This window comes from Malus sylvestris, chromosome 3, assembly GCF_916048215.2.
Source record: "Malus sylvestris chromosome 3, drMalSylv7.2, whole genome shotgun sequence".
Taxonomy (NCBI): domain Eukaryota; kingdom Viridiplantae; phylum Streptophyta; class Magnoliopsida; order Rosales; family Rosaceae; genus Malus; species Malus sylvestris.
The window spans coordinates 4,666,101-4,688,136 of record NC_062262.1 but is presented as its reverse complement, the minus strand read 5'-3'; the positions used below and the strand labels follow the sequence as shown (position 1 = coordinate 4,688,136).

General features: G+C 36.8%; 2 protein-coding genes across 2 annotated transcripts; both read left to right on the top strand.

Annotated features, from left to right (window-relative positions):
* Positions 1-6,375: 6,375 nt before the first annotated feature.
* On the top strand, positions 6,376-9,373 carry LOC126616219 (probable WRKY transcription factor 26). Its single transcript, XM_050284234.1, has 5 exons — positions 6,376-6,826; positions 7,151-7,333; positions 7,508-8,094; positions 8,294-8,458; positions 8,601-9,373. Exons 1-5 carry the CDS (start codon positions 6,491-6,493, stop codon positions 9,043-9,045), a joined length of 1,716 nt encoding a protein of 571 aa, XP_050140191.1. The 5' UTR covers positions 6,376-6,490; the 3' UTR covers positions 9,046-9,373.
* Positions 9,374-16,925: 7,552 nt separating this feature from the next.
* LOC126615468 (cation/H(+) antiporter 4-like) lies at positions 16,926-20,628 on the top strand. The gene is made up of 3 exons (XM_050283294.1): positions 16,926-17,084; positions 18,172-19,191; positions 19,452-20,628. Exons 1-3 carry the CDS (start codon positions 16,926-16,928, stop codon positions 20,562-20,564), a joined length of 2,292 nt encoding a protein of 763 aa, XP_050139251.1. The 3' UTR covers positions 20,565-20,628.
* The last annotated feature ends 1,408 nt before the right edge of the window (positions 20,629-22,036 follow it).

The window sequence follows — 22,036 nt, the reverse complement described above, 5'->3', positions numbered from 1 at the left end:
AGAGAGAGAAAGTGAGGTGTAGTGTGTGTGGTCCAAAAGTCACCAATCAATCACCACTAATTTCCTTTAGTTCCAATTGGTCCCAAAAACTTAGGAATTTAACAATATTAGTCCACTTCTAATAGCATATTACACACAACACATCTCAACGCTTAAGGGCATTTTAGTCTTTTCACATCAACGATAATTGTTTATCGAGACGGGCTCTCAACCCTAGATTAGTGATGGACACTCAGTCCATGCGAAAATTCTGCTTTGACTATATATAATTTTATTTGTTTTTATTTCTTCTTCTTTTTTATTTGTTTTGTCAAAAAGTATAATATTAAAACTTTTATAACGTTATAAAGTTGAGACCAAATCAATTTTAGAATTTTAAAGTGATTATTACTTTATAAAAGTGAAGTTAACAAGGGGCTATTTATTGACTTATTAAGTAGAATTCATGAGAATGTCATATAGGAATACCAAAAGTTTCATGCCAAGAAGCTATAAATATGCTTGAGAAGTTATAAATATTTTGGCTTTAACATGAAGGTATTCATGTTGACAAAGTATTATGTAACACAAGTTTAATGACATGACATCAACTCTAAAAATTAATGCGTTGTCCTAAACAACTGTAAAGAAATATTTTAATTCACAAACTTTTATATGTGACATTGCTTATTTTGTACTCATTAACAATTGTTACATGTGTTGAAAAAAAAAACAATTATTACATGGGGATTTTATTTCTATAAGCAACTGGTCTCAAGTTGAGATCATATTTTTTTTTGTAATTTTAAAGAAATTATTCTAATTATAAAATATTACTTTAGAGAGATTGTACTGTATCAAACGAATAATTAACCAAAAAAACACTTTCGAAGGAATCAATAAGCATGAGATACAAGACTGAAGACTTCATCTGATTCGGTTGAACTCAGAACTTCACATTTTCATATGGTTTAAGAGGTATAGAGGGTCAAAGATGAAGAAAGTTGAATTGTGTAAATAAGAAAAGTAATCCTAGAAAACCTTGCATATGAAAACCCACGAGGTGGATTACTATATTTGAAAGTACTCTCTTGTTTTTGTCTTTGCAAAAAATGACTAAAATTTTAGTATACCCACTTAGTAGAATCATATGATGTATCTTACTAATAAAAAAGCCAAACCAACAAAGAAGCCTTTATGTGATCAAAGCATACATGATGCTTTCCATTATGGAAGATGAAAATTTTATGGTCCTCCGGAATATTTTATGCTTTTAAGTTTTCAAATGTAACATTTCGGTCATTAATTTTTAATCAAAAATCTAATGAATATTAAAAATATTTGAGTTTTGAATACTCCAGAAAATATTCCCAAGTGGTTGCTTTAGACGGAGAAATTAGTAATTCGCTTGGGTGGTGATGGTGGTTCAATTTGATATGGGTGCTTGTGGTGGTGAGCTGGCATTGAATATGCTTCATTGGGTGGTTGTGGTGTTAAACTAGGCTATTGGTCTGGGTTTGAGGCGGCGGTGGTGGTTTGCAACATGACAATTGTGGTTGCAAATTTCTGCCTTCTCTTTCTTGGACAAAATTGCACTTACAAAACAAATAACACCTTACGTCAAGACCAAGAGCCTCAAACGCCCATGATGAGTTGGGGGGGGCTTTGGTCGAAGAACCTCCGATGCTAAAGTTAAAATTTTGAGAGAAAAATGTTTGGAGAATTTAGAGAATTTAGCAAGAGACTTGGAATTGAGTTTTGGAGAGAATGAGATGGTATTTATAGGGGTGTGGCCGGCCCCTTTAGGAGGAGGAGGACTAACCACTTGGTTGGTATTTTGAGTGACATTCATGATTTGTAGCTAATTAGGAATAATTGAATAATAAATCAATTAATTGGCTAATTAATAGAATAATTTCCTAATTGATTAGCTAATTAATATAATACAAGAGGAATGATTTGGGAGTTACCTTGTGGAAATGATTTGATGAGGATGGACGAAATAGATTTTGCATTGTTACCTATTTTGGGCACTTTTGACTTGGTTGAGGGATGATTGCCCAGTACTGCTCGCGCGTAGAAATCCCGGTGTGCCTTGAGAGTAATTTTGTCATTTTTACCCAAAAATTCACATGTCACCTTATGATTATTTTTGGCTCCACAACAAAATATCGAAGCAGGGCTGATGGTGGTGGTTTGTGACTAGTCTGCAAAAAGGGATTCAGAGAAGCAAAGAGAAAGTAAAGAGAGGGAGAGAGAGAGATGGATGAGGAGAATAATGAAAGTTGATGGGCACTAATATTTTTTTATTGATTAGTCAGACAAAGTGGCCCTTACAACTTCAGAAATTTTGTCAACCGTTAGAGCAGCTCTAACAGGAGCTCGTGCTCGAGGGACAAGCTACATAACAAGGCTTGATTGCCCGAGGGAGGAAGCCTAGTGTTGGCTGGCAAGACAACCCGAGCAGGTCCAAGTGCCAGGCCTGTCGATTCTTGCTGGCCCGAGCGCCCGAAGGCAATTTGACGTGGGCTGACGTTAGGGCGACGGTGACTTCAGCCACATGGTAGGACTTCCTTTTCTCTCTCAACCTTCATCGTTCTTGAACGACGTCATCGTCTCACAATGGATGGGCTACGGTGACGACGACTCTCCCCAATGTCTCCGCTTCGTGACCACCGTCGCCTTGGAGAGTGGATCACATGACCGCCAAGACCGCGACTTCGTTCTCTTGCTTATGTGGCGGTTTGAGTTCCTCAAGCTTGCGTATGAGTACCACTGCTTTGCAGAGGACGAGGCCAGCTCAAAGTTTTCGAATTGAGCAAGAGCTCTAGAACCCACAAACTTGCTGGAGTTTGCTTCGATGAGGTGACCAAAAACTGGGCAAGGTTTCAGAGAAATTGCATAGGGTTAAACCTCTGGTTTTGAACTGGAAAATCACCACAAATCTTGTCCCAAACAACATTAAGATGTAATGAAACAAGATTTGCATAGAGAACCTCACATGGGTTCAAGTTTCAGATCTTGAAGCTCTCGGCTTCAATGGTGGTTTACACAATGATGGTCCGATGACGCATGAAACGGTATAGCTAGGATCCTTTAGTCCCAGAGATTAAGGTTTCATGGTTTTGGAGTTTGATTAGTTTAATTTTCGAAGAGGAAAGTAGGTGAGAGCTCTCGGAGCTCTAGAGAGAGTGAAAGTGTCGAGAGCTTAAAGAGAGAGAGAGAGAGGAACTTCAAAAAAATGGAGAGAAGTGAGAAAGATGAGTGGAAAAAGAGGGAGTGACGCGAGCAAGTTGCAAAAAATACTATTATTTTATTTACCTATTGTCAGGGCTATTCAAGTGTAAGAGTACAAATGCAAAAGACAATTAATGTTCATTAAAGACAATTATTGTTCATTAGGTGGATTAAATAGTGGATAGTCCTGGGAGGCCTTTCCCACGGTGGAACTGCTCTTAGACAAATCAACATTAATCAATACAGGCTGTTTGATTTTTGTAGAATGCAATTATACGTAATTACTAAAGATTTTTCGTAAAAGGAGAATAAACTAGGTGTGTCGTTATAAGTTCTTTCCTAGCGGTTTCCCTTTTCACAGAGATTTGAGATGCTTTACTTCTAGATTGCATGGCCAGTGGACAATGCCCCTTTTGACACGGTAGGAGATGTATATGTCATGCATCTTCTAGATTGCACTTCTGGAAATATCTCACGTAGGATCCTTGCCACTTGCCAGCTTAAAAGATACAGCTCGAGTGAGGCACCACAAACTAGCTCAATTTACAGCTAAAATTAAATTTAGGCTTACACATTAGTTCATATAAGGCCATCTCCAACCGAAGGGTCCAGAGGGCCAGAGGGCCGAAAATAGCCCTAAAACCGTCTCCAACCGAGGGCTAGGCCAGAGGGCTCTGGAATCTGGGCCACGGGATCGGAGAGGGCTGGAGGCCTGGCTGCTTTCGGCCAGCCAGCCAGCCCGCTGGCTGGCTATTTTTTTTTTAATATTTCCTATTGCTGTCGGTTAAAACCGACAGCATTAAAAGGTTTGTTTTTTTTTTAATAGTTCTGCTATTAGTGTCGGTTATAACCGACACTAATAGTTTGAATGTTTTTGAATACAACGGCTAGTAGCCGTTGTATTATTAGGCCTTTTTTTTTTCTTTTTTTTTTTTGAACTTTTTTTTTTCCCTTTTTTTTTCCTTTTCATATTAATCAAATTTTTTTTCAATTCTATTTTACAAAATTTGTTTCAATTTTTTTTTAAATTCTATTTTTTTCCTATAACTTCTATTTTACAAAATTTGATTCATATTTTATTTCCTATAACTTCTATTTCACAAAATTTGTTTCATAATTTTTTTCAATTCTATTTTTTTCCTAGGCCATTTATACAACATTAAATTAAATTAAGTAACATGAAACAACATTAAACAATATGAAATAATATTAAATAACATTAACCAACATACAAATTATACAACATAAAACCAACATAAATTTGATTCATATTTTATTTCCTATAACTTCTATTTCACAAGATTTGAATTTAAATTGTAGTTTTTAAATAATAAATTATGTTTGGCCCTATGACCCTCGGTTGGAGACGGTTTTTTGTGACAGGGCTAAAACGAGCCCTCTGGCCCTCGGTTGGAGACGGAGGCAAATATGGCCCTGTACTGTTCATTAAAATATTAATATCTTGGAGAATCTTGGAGGGCCAGAGGGCTAAAACGAGCCCTCTGGCCAGCCATCGGTTGGAGATGGCCTAAGGGTCTCAAAATCATCACATCGTCAATTTCAATGAGTTATCATTTCAATATCTCAGGGTTCAATATGAGAAAATTGAAATTTCGTGGTGCATCTTAAAAATCACCCCAAACTGAAAGAATGTGCAATGTAGTCAACCTTATAATAATCACACATGTTTAATTGTTAATAGCTAATAGTCCATCTTAACCTTTTCAATTTGGAATTAAACAGTTCATATTAGGTGCATCTAATAAACAAGAAAGCACTATCTTATAGCTAATTGGTTGTGCTAATCCGCAAATCACATTGGTTTTTCCTGAATTTTAATATTCGGTCATGTTACTTTCAAGTTCTAATTGAAATCCCCTCATTTCCTTTTAGAGTATCATACAAGTTTCAAATTAATGGATTTCAAATATTATTTTATGCTCTTAATTAAGCATTAGCTTAATGTAGCTTATCTAACTCTTCTCTTAACATCTTTGATTTTTCGTAAACGTCCAAAAGCAATCATGGCCGGTAGATTAAGAAGAGTTGTTTTTAAACACATAGTTCAATATTTACATGAAGAAGAAAATATAAAGAAAAAGTTCTATGAAAAGGGTAAAAGTAATTGGGGAATACATGCTTTTAGATAAATTCGAAGACTATAATTAAGAAGAAACTAAAAGGAAGCAAGAAAGGCACCTAAAAGTATATTTTTAATGTTTCACGTGATGGTTTGAATCGAAAAATCACTGGACTAAACATGATTATGTCTTCATTACTCAAGGTTTGGTACGGTAGATAACAACTTAAGCGGGTGGATGAATCTTATTGAAAGTGTGAATCTCACGTTGGAAATTAGATAATCTCGTAGACTTAGAGTTTTTTTATTTTTTTTTATTTTTTATTTTTAAAGGCTTATAGTGAGTTGGATCACTCTTTGTATTACTATAATTCGTTTAAGAATGAAACCTCAATTTTCTTTCATAAATTAGGGAGTCAAAACAACCAATCATAGATTGGCTCCTAATAATTTCTTTATAATATAAACATAAAAATAAAAAAACAAATTGTACTAAAAATTATTACAAACTTTATCGTATGTTATAAAAAAAACATACAAAACAATCTTAAACCAAAGTATTGGACTTTACTCGTTGAATGAAAAATTAAGAATAATGTGAATCGTAATACTGAATAATTACAAAAAGTTCCAACAACAGACTTACAATATAAGTATATTCTAATAAGTTAATAACCCATATCAAATTCAAATTTATATAATTGGTAGCGAATAAGAGAAAATGAAAATTATAAAGAGAATGAGATTGATATATATTAGTTGATGACTTGAATTTGAACCATTAGATCAGATACATTATTCATAATGTATCTTATTCAGTTGCTATTAATTATTTTGGTTTACAAATTAAATCTCCAAATTGATATTTCTTAAAATAAATATATAAATACAATTAGTAAGGCCGCCAACCAGTCAAACCCACGAACTTTGACCACAAAAAATTCGAAATAAAAACGTTTTTTTTTTTTTTTTGGTAACGAAAAAAGTAACAAAAAATTATTCAACGGTCAAACATGCCCTGAGTTTCTCAGAAACCTCCCTAAAAGACAAAGAGAAGAAAGAACAGAGAGCCTTGTGCAATACGTGACCATCTTCTCTTCTTCCACAGTAATCTCTTAAAGTCAGTTTCCATTTTTCGACTCAAAACTGATCTCTCTGTCTCTCTGTCTCTCCTGTCTTTCTTTCTCTTGATTGATGGCCTCCTCTTCAGGGAGCTTAGAAACCTCAGCAAACTCACACTCAGCAGCCTTCACTTTCTCAACGCACCCATTCATGACCAACTCCTTCTCTGACCTCTTAGATGCCGGCACAGATGAGTACTCGAACCCACCTAGATACATCGGCCAGGGCGGGCTGTCGGATCGAATTGCAGAGCGTACTGGGTCCGGCGTACCCAAATTCAAGTCCCTACCGCCGCCCTCACTGCCCATTTCTCCTCCCTCTATATCTCCATCTTCCTACTTTGCTATCCCACCTGGGTTGAGCCCAGCTGAGCTTCTTGACTCTCCTGTTCTCTTAAATGCTTCAAACGTATGTATATGTATATGTATATGTGTGTGTGTATATATTATGTTTATATATTTTAGATTTCTGTTTTCTTGGGTTCTGCAGTTTTCCCAGTTGGGATTATGAAGAAATTAAGATATATTCAAAAAGAATAATTGAAAAGGAGGATATTTGTGTGATATTTTTCATTTCTGAAGTCAAAGTCTTCTGATTTTCTGAACTTTACTTTTCTGGGGTTTGTTAATTTTGCTGTTTAATTATTGGGTAATGTTTTGTTAGTTGTAATACTGTTTTGTTTTGATAATTTTACTAATTGTGTTTCTCTTGTTTTGTGTTATTTTTGACCAGACTCTTCCATCCCCAACTACTGGAAGCTTTGCAGCTCGTGGGGCCTTCAATTGGAAGAACAACCAACAGAATGTAAAACAGGAGAGCAAGAACCACTCAGACTTCTCCTTCCAAACCCAAGCAAGACCTCCCATTTCTTCATCATCGTCAATGTTTCAATCCTCAAACACCTCAATTCAAACTGTATGTAATCTGTTTTTTCACTTCCTTAATGTCGTATTTTGTCATACGGTCCGTCTCTGTGCAGGGCGTCCTGTCTTTATTAAAACCAAGAACTCAATTTTCTTCAAATTTGATATCATTTATCGACAAGATTGATTGTTTAGCAACTAATTGATTACTTTTTCTTTCTTTCAGACACAAGAGCAGGCATGCAACAACAATTACTTTCAGGCTCAAGAACTCCCAAAGCAAGAATATGGTTCTGTTCAGACCTTGTCATCTGAATTGACCACCAAGACTCTCCAGAGTAATGCTCCGGCGAATGGCGGTTTCCACCAGCAAGCTCAGACCTTGAGCAGGAAGTCGGATGATGGTTTCAATTGGAGAAAATATGGTCAAAAACAAGTGAAGGGAAGTGAAAATCCCAGAAGCTATTACAAGTGCACTTACCCTAATTGCCCAACTAAGAAAAAAGTAGAGAGGTCATTGGATGGACAAATCACTGAGATTGTTTACAAGGGCAATCACAACCATCCCAAGCCACAGAACCCTAGAAAATCATCATCAAATTCTCATGCAATTCATGCTTTGAATCCCACCAACACCAATGAAATCCCAGATCAAACTTATGCTAATCATGGCAATTCACAAATGGATTCCATTGGAACTCCTGAGCATTCATCGATATCGATCGGGGACGATGATTTTGAGCAGAGCTCTCAGAGGAGCAAGTCAGGAGGAGGGGAGGAGTTTGATGAAGATGAACCTAATGCAAAACGATGGTAAGTTTGATTACTTAAGGGTATCGGTTTTGACACTAGTTTTAACCATCTGCGCTACAAATTGGTTATTTTATAATTTTATATCGATCTCCGGAGAAGTGTCAAAATTTATAGCCTTGATTTATGTGTACATTATTTGTGTGTTTGGTGCCAGTATTTGTGAGATTAATTGGACTTTTTTTTTCCCATGGCCGTACAGGAAAAATGAAGCTGATCACAATGAAGGAATTTCAGCACCTGGGAATAGAACAGTGAGAGAGCCTAGAGTTGTAGTTCAGACAACGAGTGACATTGATATTCTAGATGATGGATACAGATGGAGGAAGTACGGTCAGAAAGTGGTAAAAGGCAACCCAAATCCGAGGTAAAAAGTTAAAACCCTCCCCTTAATCACGATTTTGATATTTACTTTTTCAAACTTTTGAAATATGAATTGCTTTTGATGGGAATGCATGTATTTTTGTATTCTTTTGGCAAAAGGTTTATTTATTTTTGTGAAATTGCAGGAGCTACTACAAGTGCACAAATCCAGGATGTCCAGTGAGAAAGCATGTTGAAAGAGCTTCTCACGATATTAGAGCAGTGATCACAACCTATGAAGGGAAGCACAACCACGACGTCCCTGCCGCTCGTGGCAGCGGCAGCCATGCTGCTGTCAATAGGCCTATACCAAACAACAACAACAATGTAGCTTCAGCAATGAGGCCTATAACTCACCACACTAACAATTCCGCTAATACCAACTCTGTTCAAAACTTGAGGCAGCCAACATCAGAAGGGCAAGCTCCCTTTAGCCTAGAGATGCTGCAGAGCCCGGGAAGTTACGGATTCGTGGGGTTCGACGGAAACTCCGTGGGATCATACATGAACCAAACACAGCTTAGTGACATATTTTCTAAAGCCAAGGAAGAGCCAAGGGATGATGCATTTTTTGAATCATTGCTGTGCTGATAGGGTTTTTTTTTTGAAGCCTCATATTTCGGGAAAGGGATTAAACCAATAGGATAATCACTCACACGCAGTCGGGTTCTTTCCATTCGTTTCTTATATTGTTTGTTTATTGTGTTGTGTATATTTTTTTTAGAATTACAGGGGTTGTTTAATGTATATTCATAATTGTATGGGCACGTAGGAAGAAAGTTTGTCAATGGTTTTTCATTTTTTTTCTTTCTTTATTGTTTTGAGGGTTTTCTTTGCTATCCCAGCTAAAGAGCCTCGAATCAATTTTTTGTATCCCACATATGTTTATTTTAGTTCAATATTATACCATTGAAATGAAGATTCTTTTCCCTCTCATTAACTTCAAAAATGTAGAAAATTTTACATGCAGTTTCAAATGATCCATCTGAAACTCATAATCGTTATATAAAAATAAATCATTCTTAATTACTTAAGTTACATACGCTTTTGTTCTCTATAAGCCAAAAACATCTAGAAGATGTGGGACTTATTAGGTGATATCTTTTAATTACGAGCAATGTTATTCATTCACATCTTTTTACTTCTTATACTTTTTTATTTGTTAATTTTTACCTTTCGATCATCTACAACCGTTTGATCCGATTGTTGAGATTTGAGATATATGTAAAAGTAAAAATGAGTATAAACAACACAACCGGTAGTCAGATTTGCAATCGTCATCAGTTACATCTTAAGCTGAGGTTTGAATTGGTCAAATATGTTGAGCTGGAGATTTTGCATTACTTAGTGCACAAGTTGGTCAAGGTCAATTTTGTATATTTCCTTTTATTTGTTACTTTCCCACATGGACACTTCTGGGATGGTCCCTTTGGTGGGTCCAGCTCATATTAAGCCGCATTCATAGTATTGGGTCATGAATGGTAATAGTCATTATGGTCCATCTTCTAACTATTTGTTTATTACGAATAAGCCCTCTGAATTGTGGGAATATCTCATTTCGTGTCCAAATATTTTTGTTGCGTTTCCGTCCTTAAAACACTATATAGACTTTGTAAGGAATTGTCCTGGTCATTAGAGTGTTCAGCCTATTGCTATTTTAGTTCAAACCCTTTATTTCTTTAATGTACTTTGAAATAATAGTATTGTTCGTGATAAAAAATAACAAATGACGAAAGATCTAAATTTCTTGATAATCTGAAAAAGCAACCTTGGGTTGGGACTTATTGTCTTTTGTGACCTTCCTGGTTGTATTAGAATTTTTAGATGACCATTTACTATGTGCTTTTAAGTCTTGTGCTATTTTGTAGTGTTATTTGGGAGTTGGTGTTGTGTCTCTTCACGAGTGTTTGGCGTTTCCTTCTTCGCATCCGCTCACACTTTACTGACCTATCGTGTAGTAAAGAGAAGAGAGTACAAAAGAATAGTAAACAGAGCACACCGCAAAACAATTCTAAATATGATTAAAAAAACACATCTTTCTGAAATCCAAGGATTAATTGAGATGAAATAAAATTTAGAAACCAAAGTGGGAAAACCAAAAGTTTGAGTGGAAAATTTGTAATTCCCCAAGAAATAAATAAAAAAAAGTTATTCTTAGTGGGTGGGGTGGATAAGATCATAAGAGAGACACCTGCGTGAGCCACACGGTGCGTCCACACACCCAATGGGATGCTGAGGCCTGTCCGATCAGTGTTCACACACGCACCGACAGACCAAGCAAATAGTTTATCTAATTAGATGGGTTGTTTTACTTAATCCATTTTTAAATTAATTCTTAATTCATTTACGGCTCTTTGTTCCCTTTTAATTATTCCTTATTCCTCTTTATCTATTGGTGAACCCGGTTTTATGCTGCGATTGTCAACTTGTCGTTTTGTGAGTTGTAGATGGCGCCAAAAGTTAGGGTTTCATGATCCGTTAAGAGTACAAGCAGCTCACGCATCCGATGTTTGTTGTTTACGTGTACGATACGTGGGAGTGTGGGTTATCCTTAAATGTTGTGCGATTTTTGACATGAATTGAATATGGAAAACCAGACAGGTTGGTATTACTTGTAGGTGAAAATGTTGGATATATAGAAACAAAGATATCCCAGAAATAGATACATGGAGTTTATTAACAGAGAAATGCTAGGAGATTCTTTTAAAAGTAGAGATTTTTAGGAACTTTCTGCAACCTCATATTTTTTTGTATAATGTTTTATAATGTTGGTAATAGAATTGACATTAAATTGTGAGGTGACAGAGAATTCATAGAGAATATCACTTTGAGAAATTTTCCTTGACATTTATCATAATCTAAGCATTATCAAACATATATGTAGTATCATTGGGAATTAATAGTGCACTTTTTGCAAGGAAATTGTTATTAGCACTTCAAAAATCTCATTCTACACTCCAAACTTTCTATATCAGAAAAGAAAAATACACTTGTAAGGAGTGTAGAATGAGATTTTTGGAATGTCAATAATAGTTCTCTTTTACAATCTACAAGTAACATATATCACCACCAGTTCTTTACGAGCCTCCTGCACTTCGTCGATGCCAGCATGGGAATTCTGATGTTTAGGGTTAAGAGACTTAGGCTGAGCTGGATTTTCCATGCTTTCTCGGCATAAGTTACGTCTCCAAATCCTCCATGCGCTCTAGCCTCCATCTCACTCCCCAACCTCTCCAAGCTATATGGGTTGACAAAACATAACACTAGAGGAAGGTTAGGACTTAGGAGCTCCGTTTGCGTTCCACTCCACTCCCCACTCCATCTCCCGGGTGTTGACAACGGTTGACTTAATAATGTGTGCAGAGTAATTATCAGACGTTGATGCATTGCCTTAGTCACTTGTATCAACGATTGACAGTTACTCACTTGCATCGACAATTACTCACTTGCATCGATCAATGTTCTTAACATCGCTGTACTTGTTACATGAGAATGGTCTATTAAATTTAAAATTTTAGATACTGAAATCAATTCTTCATTCTCTTACATGCAAGATTTCCCCGAGTGTTCAAAGAACATTTCTATTTTTATTGATACTATAGTATTGTATTTTGGATTTGTTGTATACTAGAATATTTATAGAACTTACTAGCAAACTCTAAGTGATGAAATTGTAAAATATATATGTAACCCTAGCTATTTGAAAACAACACTATTGTTATGGAGTTTAAGCTACCTAGTGTAAGTACAACACTTCAAGGACATGTAACCAAAACACTAAAAGAATTACATAAATCAGACATAATTAGGGGAAGCTTAATACATATTCTAGAAGAGTTAGTTCAAAGCAGAAAATATACTTGAGTAGGAAAAAATAATAAATCGTTTTATTTCCACTTAGCCTAAAAAAAAACCGGCAAACACCCTAAGGTAATGTTAGAGAGACAAAATATGACAAAATTTATAACCCTAACAAAATACAACGGCTACAACGATGCCCACTGACTCGTTCGCAAGGACCAGCCAATAATAACTCGACAAGTGTACACCATCGTTACTTTCCATAAATTGCCTTTCCCTCCCTGTTTTCAAAACCCTCCTCCTTCCCCTTTTCAAAACCCTAAAATAAAAAGTCTTCAAGCTTTTCACTTTTGATTTCTTAATTCGCTGGCGTAAAAATTCTCCATGGAGTCGCCCGCACCGAAACACACCCCTCTACGGAACATCCTGGTACGCCTCCTCACCTTCGGCAGCATAATCCTCGACCTCCGATCCGCCTGCATCATCACGCTCGCCGGCGAATCCTACGACTATAACAACAACTTCTGCTTCTTCCGCGACAACCTCAGACTCTGAGGCGGTGAAGAGGTGTGATTCGGTTTATGTGAAATTGCAATCCCTAGGATCTAAAACTCTTGCAACTCTGTCACCCGTAGTATGATTCGATTAATGTGCAATTCCAACCACCCTGATTTCCTCTATGAGGTGCATGTTTTGTACTAAGTTCAATCTAACACCATTGATCTTAGTGGACTCCTCTATCATTATCTTGCCCTTCATGGATTGAATCTTGCTAGAGTTTTATTGGTCTCTTTACATTTTCGCTCAATTTACATTTCAAGTTATGTAGCTTGGCCCATCTACTTAGATTTTACTTATGCGAAGGTTTGTAGTCATGACTCCATCATGAAATGATTACATTATGTTTCTCACTTTAGTTTCTATTTCGCTTTTATTTAATTTTTAGCCAAGCATACGCAAAGTTACACTAAATTTGAAGTCCTCGTTGGCTCAAGGCATATAAAAGAACTTAACCGAACTAGCATCCCACTCGGTACACAATCATTTTGTTAAGAAGTTAGATTTACGCGCAAATTTACACACATTGAAACATTGTTTATTGGCAGCCTCCAACAACAGCACTCCTATTCTCTCTTTCTCTCAAGTCATCCCGTGACACCAAGGCCGAACGCAACACTCGAAATATATACCTGTTGAACCTCGTGCCAAGCGCCATCGAGTTTTGGCACCAACAATTTCAATTTGCATGAACTTAACAAAGTCAAAGGTGTTATTTGCACAATCAATTTTATCTCAACTCTTGCACTAAGTAAGGTTTTATATGGTTTTACAAGGTGTCTCTTGTATAATTATAGAAATATGCTTCTTTCCTTAGATGATGATCTATCTTTCTTAGCCAACTCATACATTCTGTATGACCCACTTTCTATAGAAAAGTCAATGCCAGTCAAACTAACATGTTAGCAACCTTGATGAAGAATCCGACGTCACGGTGATTCGATCTTACCAAAGCCCCACAAAATATAAATACAAAAAAATTAAGAGAATTGTTATTGACACTTCAAAAATCTCATTTTGCACTCCAAATTTTCTATAATTAGAAAGAAAAATACACTTGTAAGGAGTGTAGAATGAGATTTGTGGACTGCTAATAACATTTTCCAAAATTAAACACAAATTGTCAACTACTTAACCACCAATATTTGCCACTAGTGGTTTTTATTAGTGAGATTATATTCACACATCTCAAATTACTTCTCTCACACCTTTTTAAATTTTTAATATTTTCTACACACCACTAACACTTGAAAGAAAAATATTAAAAAATTAAAAGGGTGTAGGTGTCACAGCCCGTTCCAAAATATTACATTCGTGGCTGTGAATGGACGAAATTGCCCTTAAGAAATACTAAGTATGTGAAGCTCACGTTGATAATTATCTAGGTTCCTAAGTTTTGAAAATAAAATGGAATTTAATAAGGATGGAACTTAGATTTTTAGGTTAAAATTTTGTGGTTTGGAGTTGGGGATTGGAAAAGGACCACGTGGGATCCCCACACCCCTCAATCCTCTCCCTATTTTCTGCATGTTGTCTCTCTCTCTCTTCCCTCACGACTCTCTCACTCTCTCTGTCACTCTTCTTCTCCGTTCGAACAAACCAACCACAAAACAACCTTAAACTTCCACCAACGACGGAGTTAAGACCACCATCAAACTCCTGGAACCTCCACGATCACGATGGTATCCATTTCAGGTAAGTTCTACTTCGGAAAACGTAGTTTTAAAAGTTCCCGTGAAGAGCACTGTTCATGATCTTTGAATATGTTTTGTTTTAGGGAAATCTAAGCTCACAGGGAGCTCTAGGAGGTTCCCACGAAGCTCGGAGTACTTCGTTGGGTAAGTTTTGACGTCGGGATCACGAGTTCCATGAAGGCCGGTTTTTGAGAATTTACCCTTTCGAATTTCAGGCGTTTTTACAAGTTTTTGAAGGTAAGGACTTCTTCCTCTCTTAATTTAGAGCATGTAGGAAGAAATTTGGGTGAAAATGGTGAAGAAATGGCTGAGAAAACTCAAGTTGCAGGTTTACCCAGTTTCCGGCGCCGGCGACGATCGCCGGAGCTGAAGGTTGAAGGTGACGGAATATTCCGTCAAGTTTGACGGAATATTCTGACGCCGTTAGTCAGTTTTAACGGTTACCGTTAGAAGTTAACAGAATATTCCGAGGAATATTCCTGACGCCGTTAAGATTTCCGTTAGGGTTACTGCGCTTGGGCCGCGCATAGACCCGTGGCCTTGCCGGCGCGTGGGGGCGCGTGCATGGTCCAAAATTATTTCTAAAAATATGTACGGGTTCGTGACGTCGTGTAGGTCACGGTGGTATATTCATATACCCAAACTGAGCAATATTTGAGGAGTTATTAGCTAAGAGTTGGGTTATGCGTTAAATAATGTCAATTTGGTTACTTCTCATATAGGCGAGGCTTATGCGGACGTTGGGCATGACCAGGGGAGGCTCAGGGACCTTCGACACGTCGATGTATTCTGTGAGTGGGCAGTTTTGTTTTTCCGTATACATATACACTTACCGTTTTCCCAGAAATTGAAAATGCATGAAATTATGCTTTAAATGAAAATGTATAAAAGTATATGAGATATATTATTTGAAACGCTATGCATGAAAGTATATGAAAAGTATATGGAAATGTAAATCGAATTGCCATGCATGAAATGATATGAATTGTTATATGATGCATATGTATGAATTGGTGCGGCGGACGCACAGGTGAGTATCAGGTGAGTATTTAATTACTGTTATGATGATGTTGATATATATTGAGCTCAAATCCTGCACCATGGTTTAGTGCTTATAGTATTCACCGCATCGCACGCTCGCCTTGGATCCAAGTAGATGCTGGTCGCACAGTCCACGCGGAGTGGGTGCGACGGGCCAGTCGTAGCGTGTTAGTGAGATTTCGACTGGTGGGTGACCTTAGATTATGTGCACAGATGATTGATGAGAGAAGCACTAGAGCGTAATATTAACCATTAAGTCGTACAGACTACATTAGGTGGTTCCGACTTATGTGCAGAAGGCCGGACAGGTCACAGAGGTGACTCCGGCAGAGTGAGAGTGATAGATTTTGAGCTCTAGGTTCAATCGTTCAGGGCCATTAGAGGGCCTCCGGTTGATTACTTCTTGCACCTGATATAATATTGTTGATGCATTCATACTTAACTGTTGAATTCCGACATGGCATGGCATATTTGTACTGAAAAAAGTTGAGTTAATGAATTGAAGTATTGAGAATATATATGTATATTTATATTTTACATTTCTGGGAAAGTATACAAGTTTTACGGAGAGGGGTTACAATGTTTTGAGAAAAGTTGGATTTGAAAAGATTTGTTTTACTGACCCACTCAATTTTGGTTTTGCGCCCCTCCAGGTTAAAGAATTGCAGAGGTGTGGTGACTACGAGGAATTCAGCGGGGTTCTGACAGAATGGATCAAATTAGGACTCACATTCGGGTGTATCAAATTATAAATTGTATCTTAAAGCTTCCGTACAATGCAAATGGTTACGTCACTCTCACGTGATGGCCAGCATGCCCTCCTTCGGGACGGGGTGTGTCAGTAGGAGAAGTAATTTGAGATGTGTGAATATAATAATAATAATTATTATTATTATGATTATTGTTATTATTATTATTATTATTATTATTATTATTATTATTATTATTATTATTATTATTATTATTATTATCTAACTTGCGAATAAACCCTAATATCAAGCCTGCATATAACTGACTTTTGTTGCCTTGGAATTCGTTCTTCTATTCATCTGTCCATCCATTATTATTATTATTATCTAACTTGCGAATAAACCCTAATATCAAGCCTGCATATAACTGACTTTTGTTGCCTTGGAATTCGTTCTTCTATTCATCTGTCCATCCAATAGCTTTGAATTTAAACAACTTTGGCTTCTAGACATTCAGAGTCTATGCTGGAAGGTTAATTAGTTTCATTACTGTTACTTATCCCTAGTATTATATATAACAACAGTATCGATCTTAAACTTTGCAGAAGGAAACCCAAACTTACATTCCTTCCTTTGCCTTTCTGATAAAAAAAGAGAGAACACGAGGGAGGCTTCAAGGCACGAAACAATGGCGACTCACACGGCGGCCAACCTAACCAGTTCGGAAACGAGAGTTACTGAGTGTACCGAGTTCCCTCCTAACGTGCATTCACCTGGCCTGTACTCGAGAAACTACACAGATAGTGATAATCAGCTGTATACCCTTCCAAATCTGGAGATACAGATGGTTTTAATTTTTATCATCACACAAGCCTTCTATTTCGTTTTTCGCTATTTTGGAGTTCCAAGGTTCACCTGCCAAATTATAGTAAGTGTTTTTTTCCCTCTCTTATTTTGATATAACTATTTATATCACATTGCTTTAATCATTAGCTAGGGATTCTCTATCCAAAAATAAATAAGGGTAGGGATTCCGCGTATATGTGAGAATGATTAGCAATGCGCATGCATATGGCTTTACTCTTCTAACATGTATTCATGTATATATTTAAGCCAACGATGATTTGGTTTAGTAACTTGGTTTTCGCTTTGCTGAAGAATATTTTAAGTTTAAAATTACGCATGAAAATTATTGAAAAAAGAAGAAGATATATATATGTACACATATCATCTTCCGTTGAGGGATCTCTAAAATAATTTTATTTGAGAGACACCTTGTGATGCTTATTTCGTAACTTTTTTCGACGATCCAAACCATCTATATTTAAGTAGATACCATCCTTACAAAAAATTGGACAAACCCAAAACCATTAAAACATCCAATTGTAGTGAAGAAAATAAACGATACCGTTTTTCAAAGAAACACTATTATGACTAAATTTAATGGAACGATCAAATAGTTTTGGATTGTGGTGATATATTTACACATATCATCTTCAGTTGAAGGATCTCTCATATAATTTTATTTGAGGGACACCTTCTTATGCTCATTTTGTAACTTTTTTCAACCATCCAAACCATCTATATTTAAGTATATCATTCATAAATCATCCTTACAAAAAATTAGACAAATTCAAAGAAACATTATTATGACTACCATTTAATGGAACGATCAAATGGTTTTGGATTGTGGTGATTTTTTGATAGGAATACTCTGAGTGAAAACTTAAAAGTTGGACGGTCAATTGTTTAAATACTTTGTGAAGCGGGCCCTATAAATGATCTCTCAGATTCACAGTATGGCCAAATAGAATGGCAAGAGAACATTGCTTTGTATGAATATTTTTTTGTGCTCTAATATATGAGGAGAGTTAGTACTCTCGAAGATTACTTGAATTGTTACTGATCCCTTAAGATGGTTTCTTGTGAAGTAGACCGGCATAATCCTCAGCCCTACACTCCTTGGGCACTACGAATTCTACAAGAACTTCTTGTTTAATGTAAACAGCCAAGAATCACTCGGTCTTCTGTCTGAGTTGGGTTATGGGCTCTTCATGTTTCTAATTGGAGTGAAAATGGATTTGGGAATGATAAAAAGGACAGGTAAAAAAGGCTTTTACACTGGTGTTGCATGCGTCGTGGCGCCTTTAGTAGTCACTATGGCTGTCCAAGCCACGCTCAACGCTAAAATGTTCAGCCTAACCAAACACGAACAGTTTGAACTTCCATTCATGACTCTGTTACATTCAATGACTCCATTTCCGGTTGTGGCTTGCCTTCTTGAGGAGCTGAAAATTCTGAATTCGGAGATTGGTCGATTAGGCATGTCTGCCGCATTAGTCAGTGACACAATCAGTGTGTTCCTTCAATTAGTGGGGCAAATTCCTAGAATGGGAAATGAGACTCATGATACAAGGGGTATGATAAAGGCACTAGCAGCAGCCGTTGGCTATATTATTGTTGTGATTATCATAGTTCGACCGGTAATGTTGCGGATTATCAGGCAGACCCCGGAAAATAGGCCTGTCAAGAAAGGCTATGTCAATATGACCATCATTCTTGTGCTCCTATCCGGCCTGCTTTCGCATCTTTACGGTCAGGGCTTTTATTTCGGCCCATTTATATTTGGTTTGGCTGTCCCAGCCGGACCACCATTAGGATCAGCTATTGAAGAAAAGCTCAACATATTCGTTTCTGATGTGATGCTTCCCATCTTTGTGACTACAAGTGCAATGAGGACAAATTTATGGTCCCTGGAACATATCTTAACTGACTCTTTTGCACAAATTAATGGAATCCTCATCCTCGTCGCTCTTGTGACCAAATTTATAGCCAGTCTGATTGTTCCCTTGTATTGCAACATGCCCTTCGTCGATGCCTTATCAATTGCTTTCATTTTGTGCTGCAAAGGCATTGTCAATCTTGCCTCCTATACCGATTTAAGAGACAGTCAGGTACGTATCCATCTCTCTCCCTACCCAGAACCCTTTTGTCTCTTAAGTTAAAAGTAAGATAAAGGGACATATTTTCACATTAGCTAACCACGTGATATCGTGACATTCAATTTCTATATCTGTTAATAATTAGACACGATAATTGATATGATGAGCTAATGCAGTAAAAAATAGGCCTAAAAAATATACGCGACTCCGATACTTTTTTTTTTCTCGCTCTGCCATTGTGAACAATTGTCTCTCATTTTCTTTCTGTGCAGACCATCAGTGAATCAGCATTCGCTTTGGCAATGACTAGCGTCATCGTGACTGCAACTCTTATGCCAATCCTGGTGAATTGCCTGTATGATCCTTCTAGAAAATATGCCGGCTACCAAAGAAGGAATATGATGCATTTGAAACCGAATTCTGAGCTCAGAATACTTGCTTGCATTCATAGGTCAGCTAACATGCCTGCACTCATCAATCTACTTGATGCAGCATGTCCATCTAGAGACAACCCGATTGCTGTTCATGTCCTTCACCTTATTGAATTAGTGGGCAGAGCCTCTCCTCTTTTCATCTCCCACCAAATGCAGAAAAAATCTACTTCCAGTACTTCATACTCAGACAATGTCATTCTTTACTTCAATCACTTTGTTAGAGAAAATCTTGGTGCTGTATCTTTAAGCATCTTCACAGCAATTTCTCCACCAAAATACATGCATGAAGACATATGCACCCTAGCATTGGACAAACTCTGTTCCCTAATTGTGCTCCCATTTCACCGAAGATGGTCGATGGACGGGTCAGTGGAATCAGAAGACAATAGCGTAAGGAACCTAAATTGCAGTGTCCTAGAAAGAGCCCCATGTTCGGTTGGAATCCTGGTAGACCGCGGCCATTTAGGACGGTCCACCTCCGCTGTAGCACCCGAGTCATCCTTCTCCGTGGCTATAATCTTCTTGGGAGGGAAAGACGATAGGGAAGCATTGTCATTTGCCAAGAGAATGGCAAACGACTCCACAATAAGCCTGACTGTGATCCGACTTGTTGCCGCAAACTCTGAAGCCTGTACGGATTGGGATAGTGTACTTGATGCCGAGGAAATGAAGGGTTTTAGATATAACGATGTGGGTGAGGGTTTTGTGATATACTTGGAGGAGGTTGTGATAGATGGCCCTCAGACGGCTTTAGTGCTTCGGTCTATGGTAGATGAGTATGACCTAATTATAGTTGGGAGAAGGCATATGGTGCAGTCCCAGCAGACTGCGGGGCTTTCGGAATGGAGTGAATTTCCGGAGCTAGGGACCGTAGGGGACTTGCTTGCATCACCGGACATCAATTGTAGAGCTTCAATTCTGGTGGTACAGCAGCAAAGGATGATGACATGACGCCTTCCCCTGGTTGGCCAAGCGGAAGAGTTATGCACGTATAATTTTTTTTTTTTTTTTTTTTTTTTTGTGAACAAAATGCACATATAAATGTTGAATGCAATATTTTTCATAATTGCAAATTTGGATTTAATCAAGTTGATTAGAACAATGTACTTTTTTTATGCATTCAAGTTTGAATTTTCCTCTCTTCGTAGTGTAGATGAATTTGATATAAAATATAATTTGATTAAAAAAATGCATTATTCAGCACTCGAATGCAATTTCATTATTGGAAAAGAAAGATTATATTCAATTTTGTTTTTCATGAGTTTAGCGTTCACATCCATCAATATTTTATTTTAGGTCAATCAATATTTTGACGATTAAGGAGAAGTCAAATAAGAGAAATATTAGAAAGGGGTATTTGATGAAGAGAGCAGCTAGCAGAAAGGATAGAAAAGCAACTAGAGCGTCGCAAAACAACAGTTTAAGTTTAAAGGACGATTTTGATAGTTTTGTTTTTTGTTTTCATTTCCTTTTTAGACGGGTTTGGTTTATTGTTGGACTATAAATACACCTTCTTGGTGTTCTATTTGGGGGACTTTTGATATTTGTTTCAATAGTTCTATCACGCTTGTGGTGTTCCAGATTCTACTCAAGGGTGACTGTTCGTAATCCATTTTCTTATAACATTCGCTGTGTCAGTACTGACCAAAAAAAATTGTTAATTTAGCTAGGGAAGAGAGTTGTTTCAATTAACTTATACTAAAAAATTAAATTATTATTGATCTATCCGAAATATGAAATTTGTTTATAATACTTGCATCTCCTATTGGAAAATGTACTGATAAATTTTTTAAGCCCAAAATAATTCACCATCAATATCACTTGTATTGTCCCAACTTGATTATCTATTGTCGAGTTTTATCATAAAATGTCTCGGTGATATTAGGGTGAAATCTCATATTCGAATGATTTTTTTTTTTTTTTGTGTGTGTAGAGATGATCTTGATATCACACTCATTTTTTCTGGAGCACTGTAGGAGTGTAATTCTTATATAAGTTCAATATATTGGTATCATAATCACTTTTTTTGGCAAATTGTGGAAGACATTATTTAAACGACCTATTAATAGAACACTCCTTGTCAACCAAAAGAGAGTGAAAAGACTATTTAGTCTTTTATCACAAAAAAAAATGATGGACAATAATGTAATTTCCTAGATCTAAATTTTATTATTTTTTATTGAAACATCAACTTCGTTAAGATATATCTAAATTAAAAAAAAAAAGGACAAAAACCTCCCACTCCCATTCCCACCCACGTTTTGTCTCTCCCCCTCTTCCCCTCTTCTTCCCATTTAAAATAAATGAGTTAATCTTAGTTTACTACCCTAAAGTATTTTAGTTTTCAACATTTGATACATCATGTTTTTTTCATCCCAGAGTGGTACCTAAAGTCATAATTCTGGGACACTTTCATACATCCG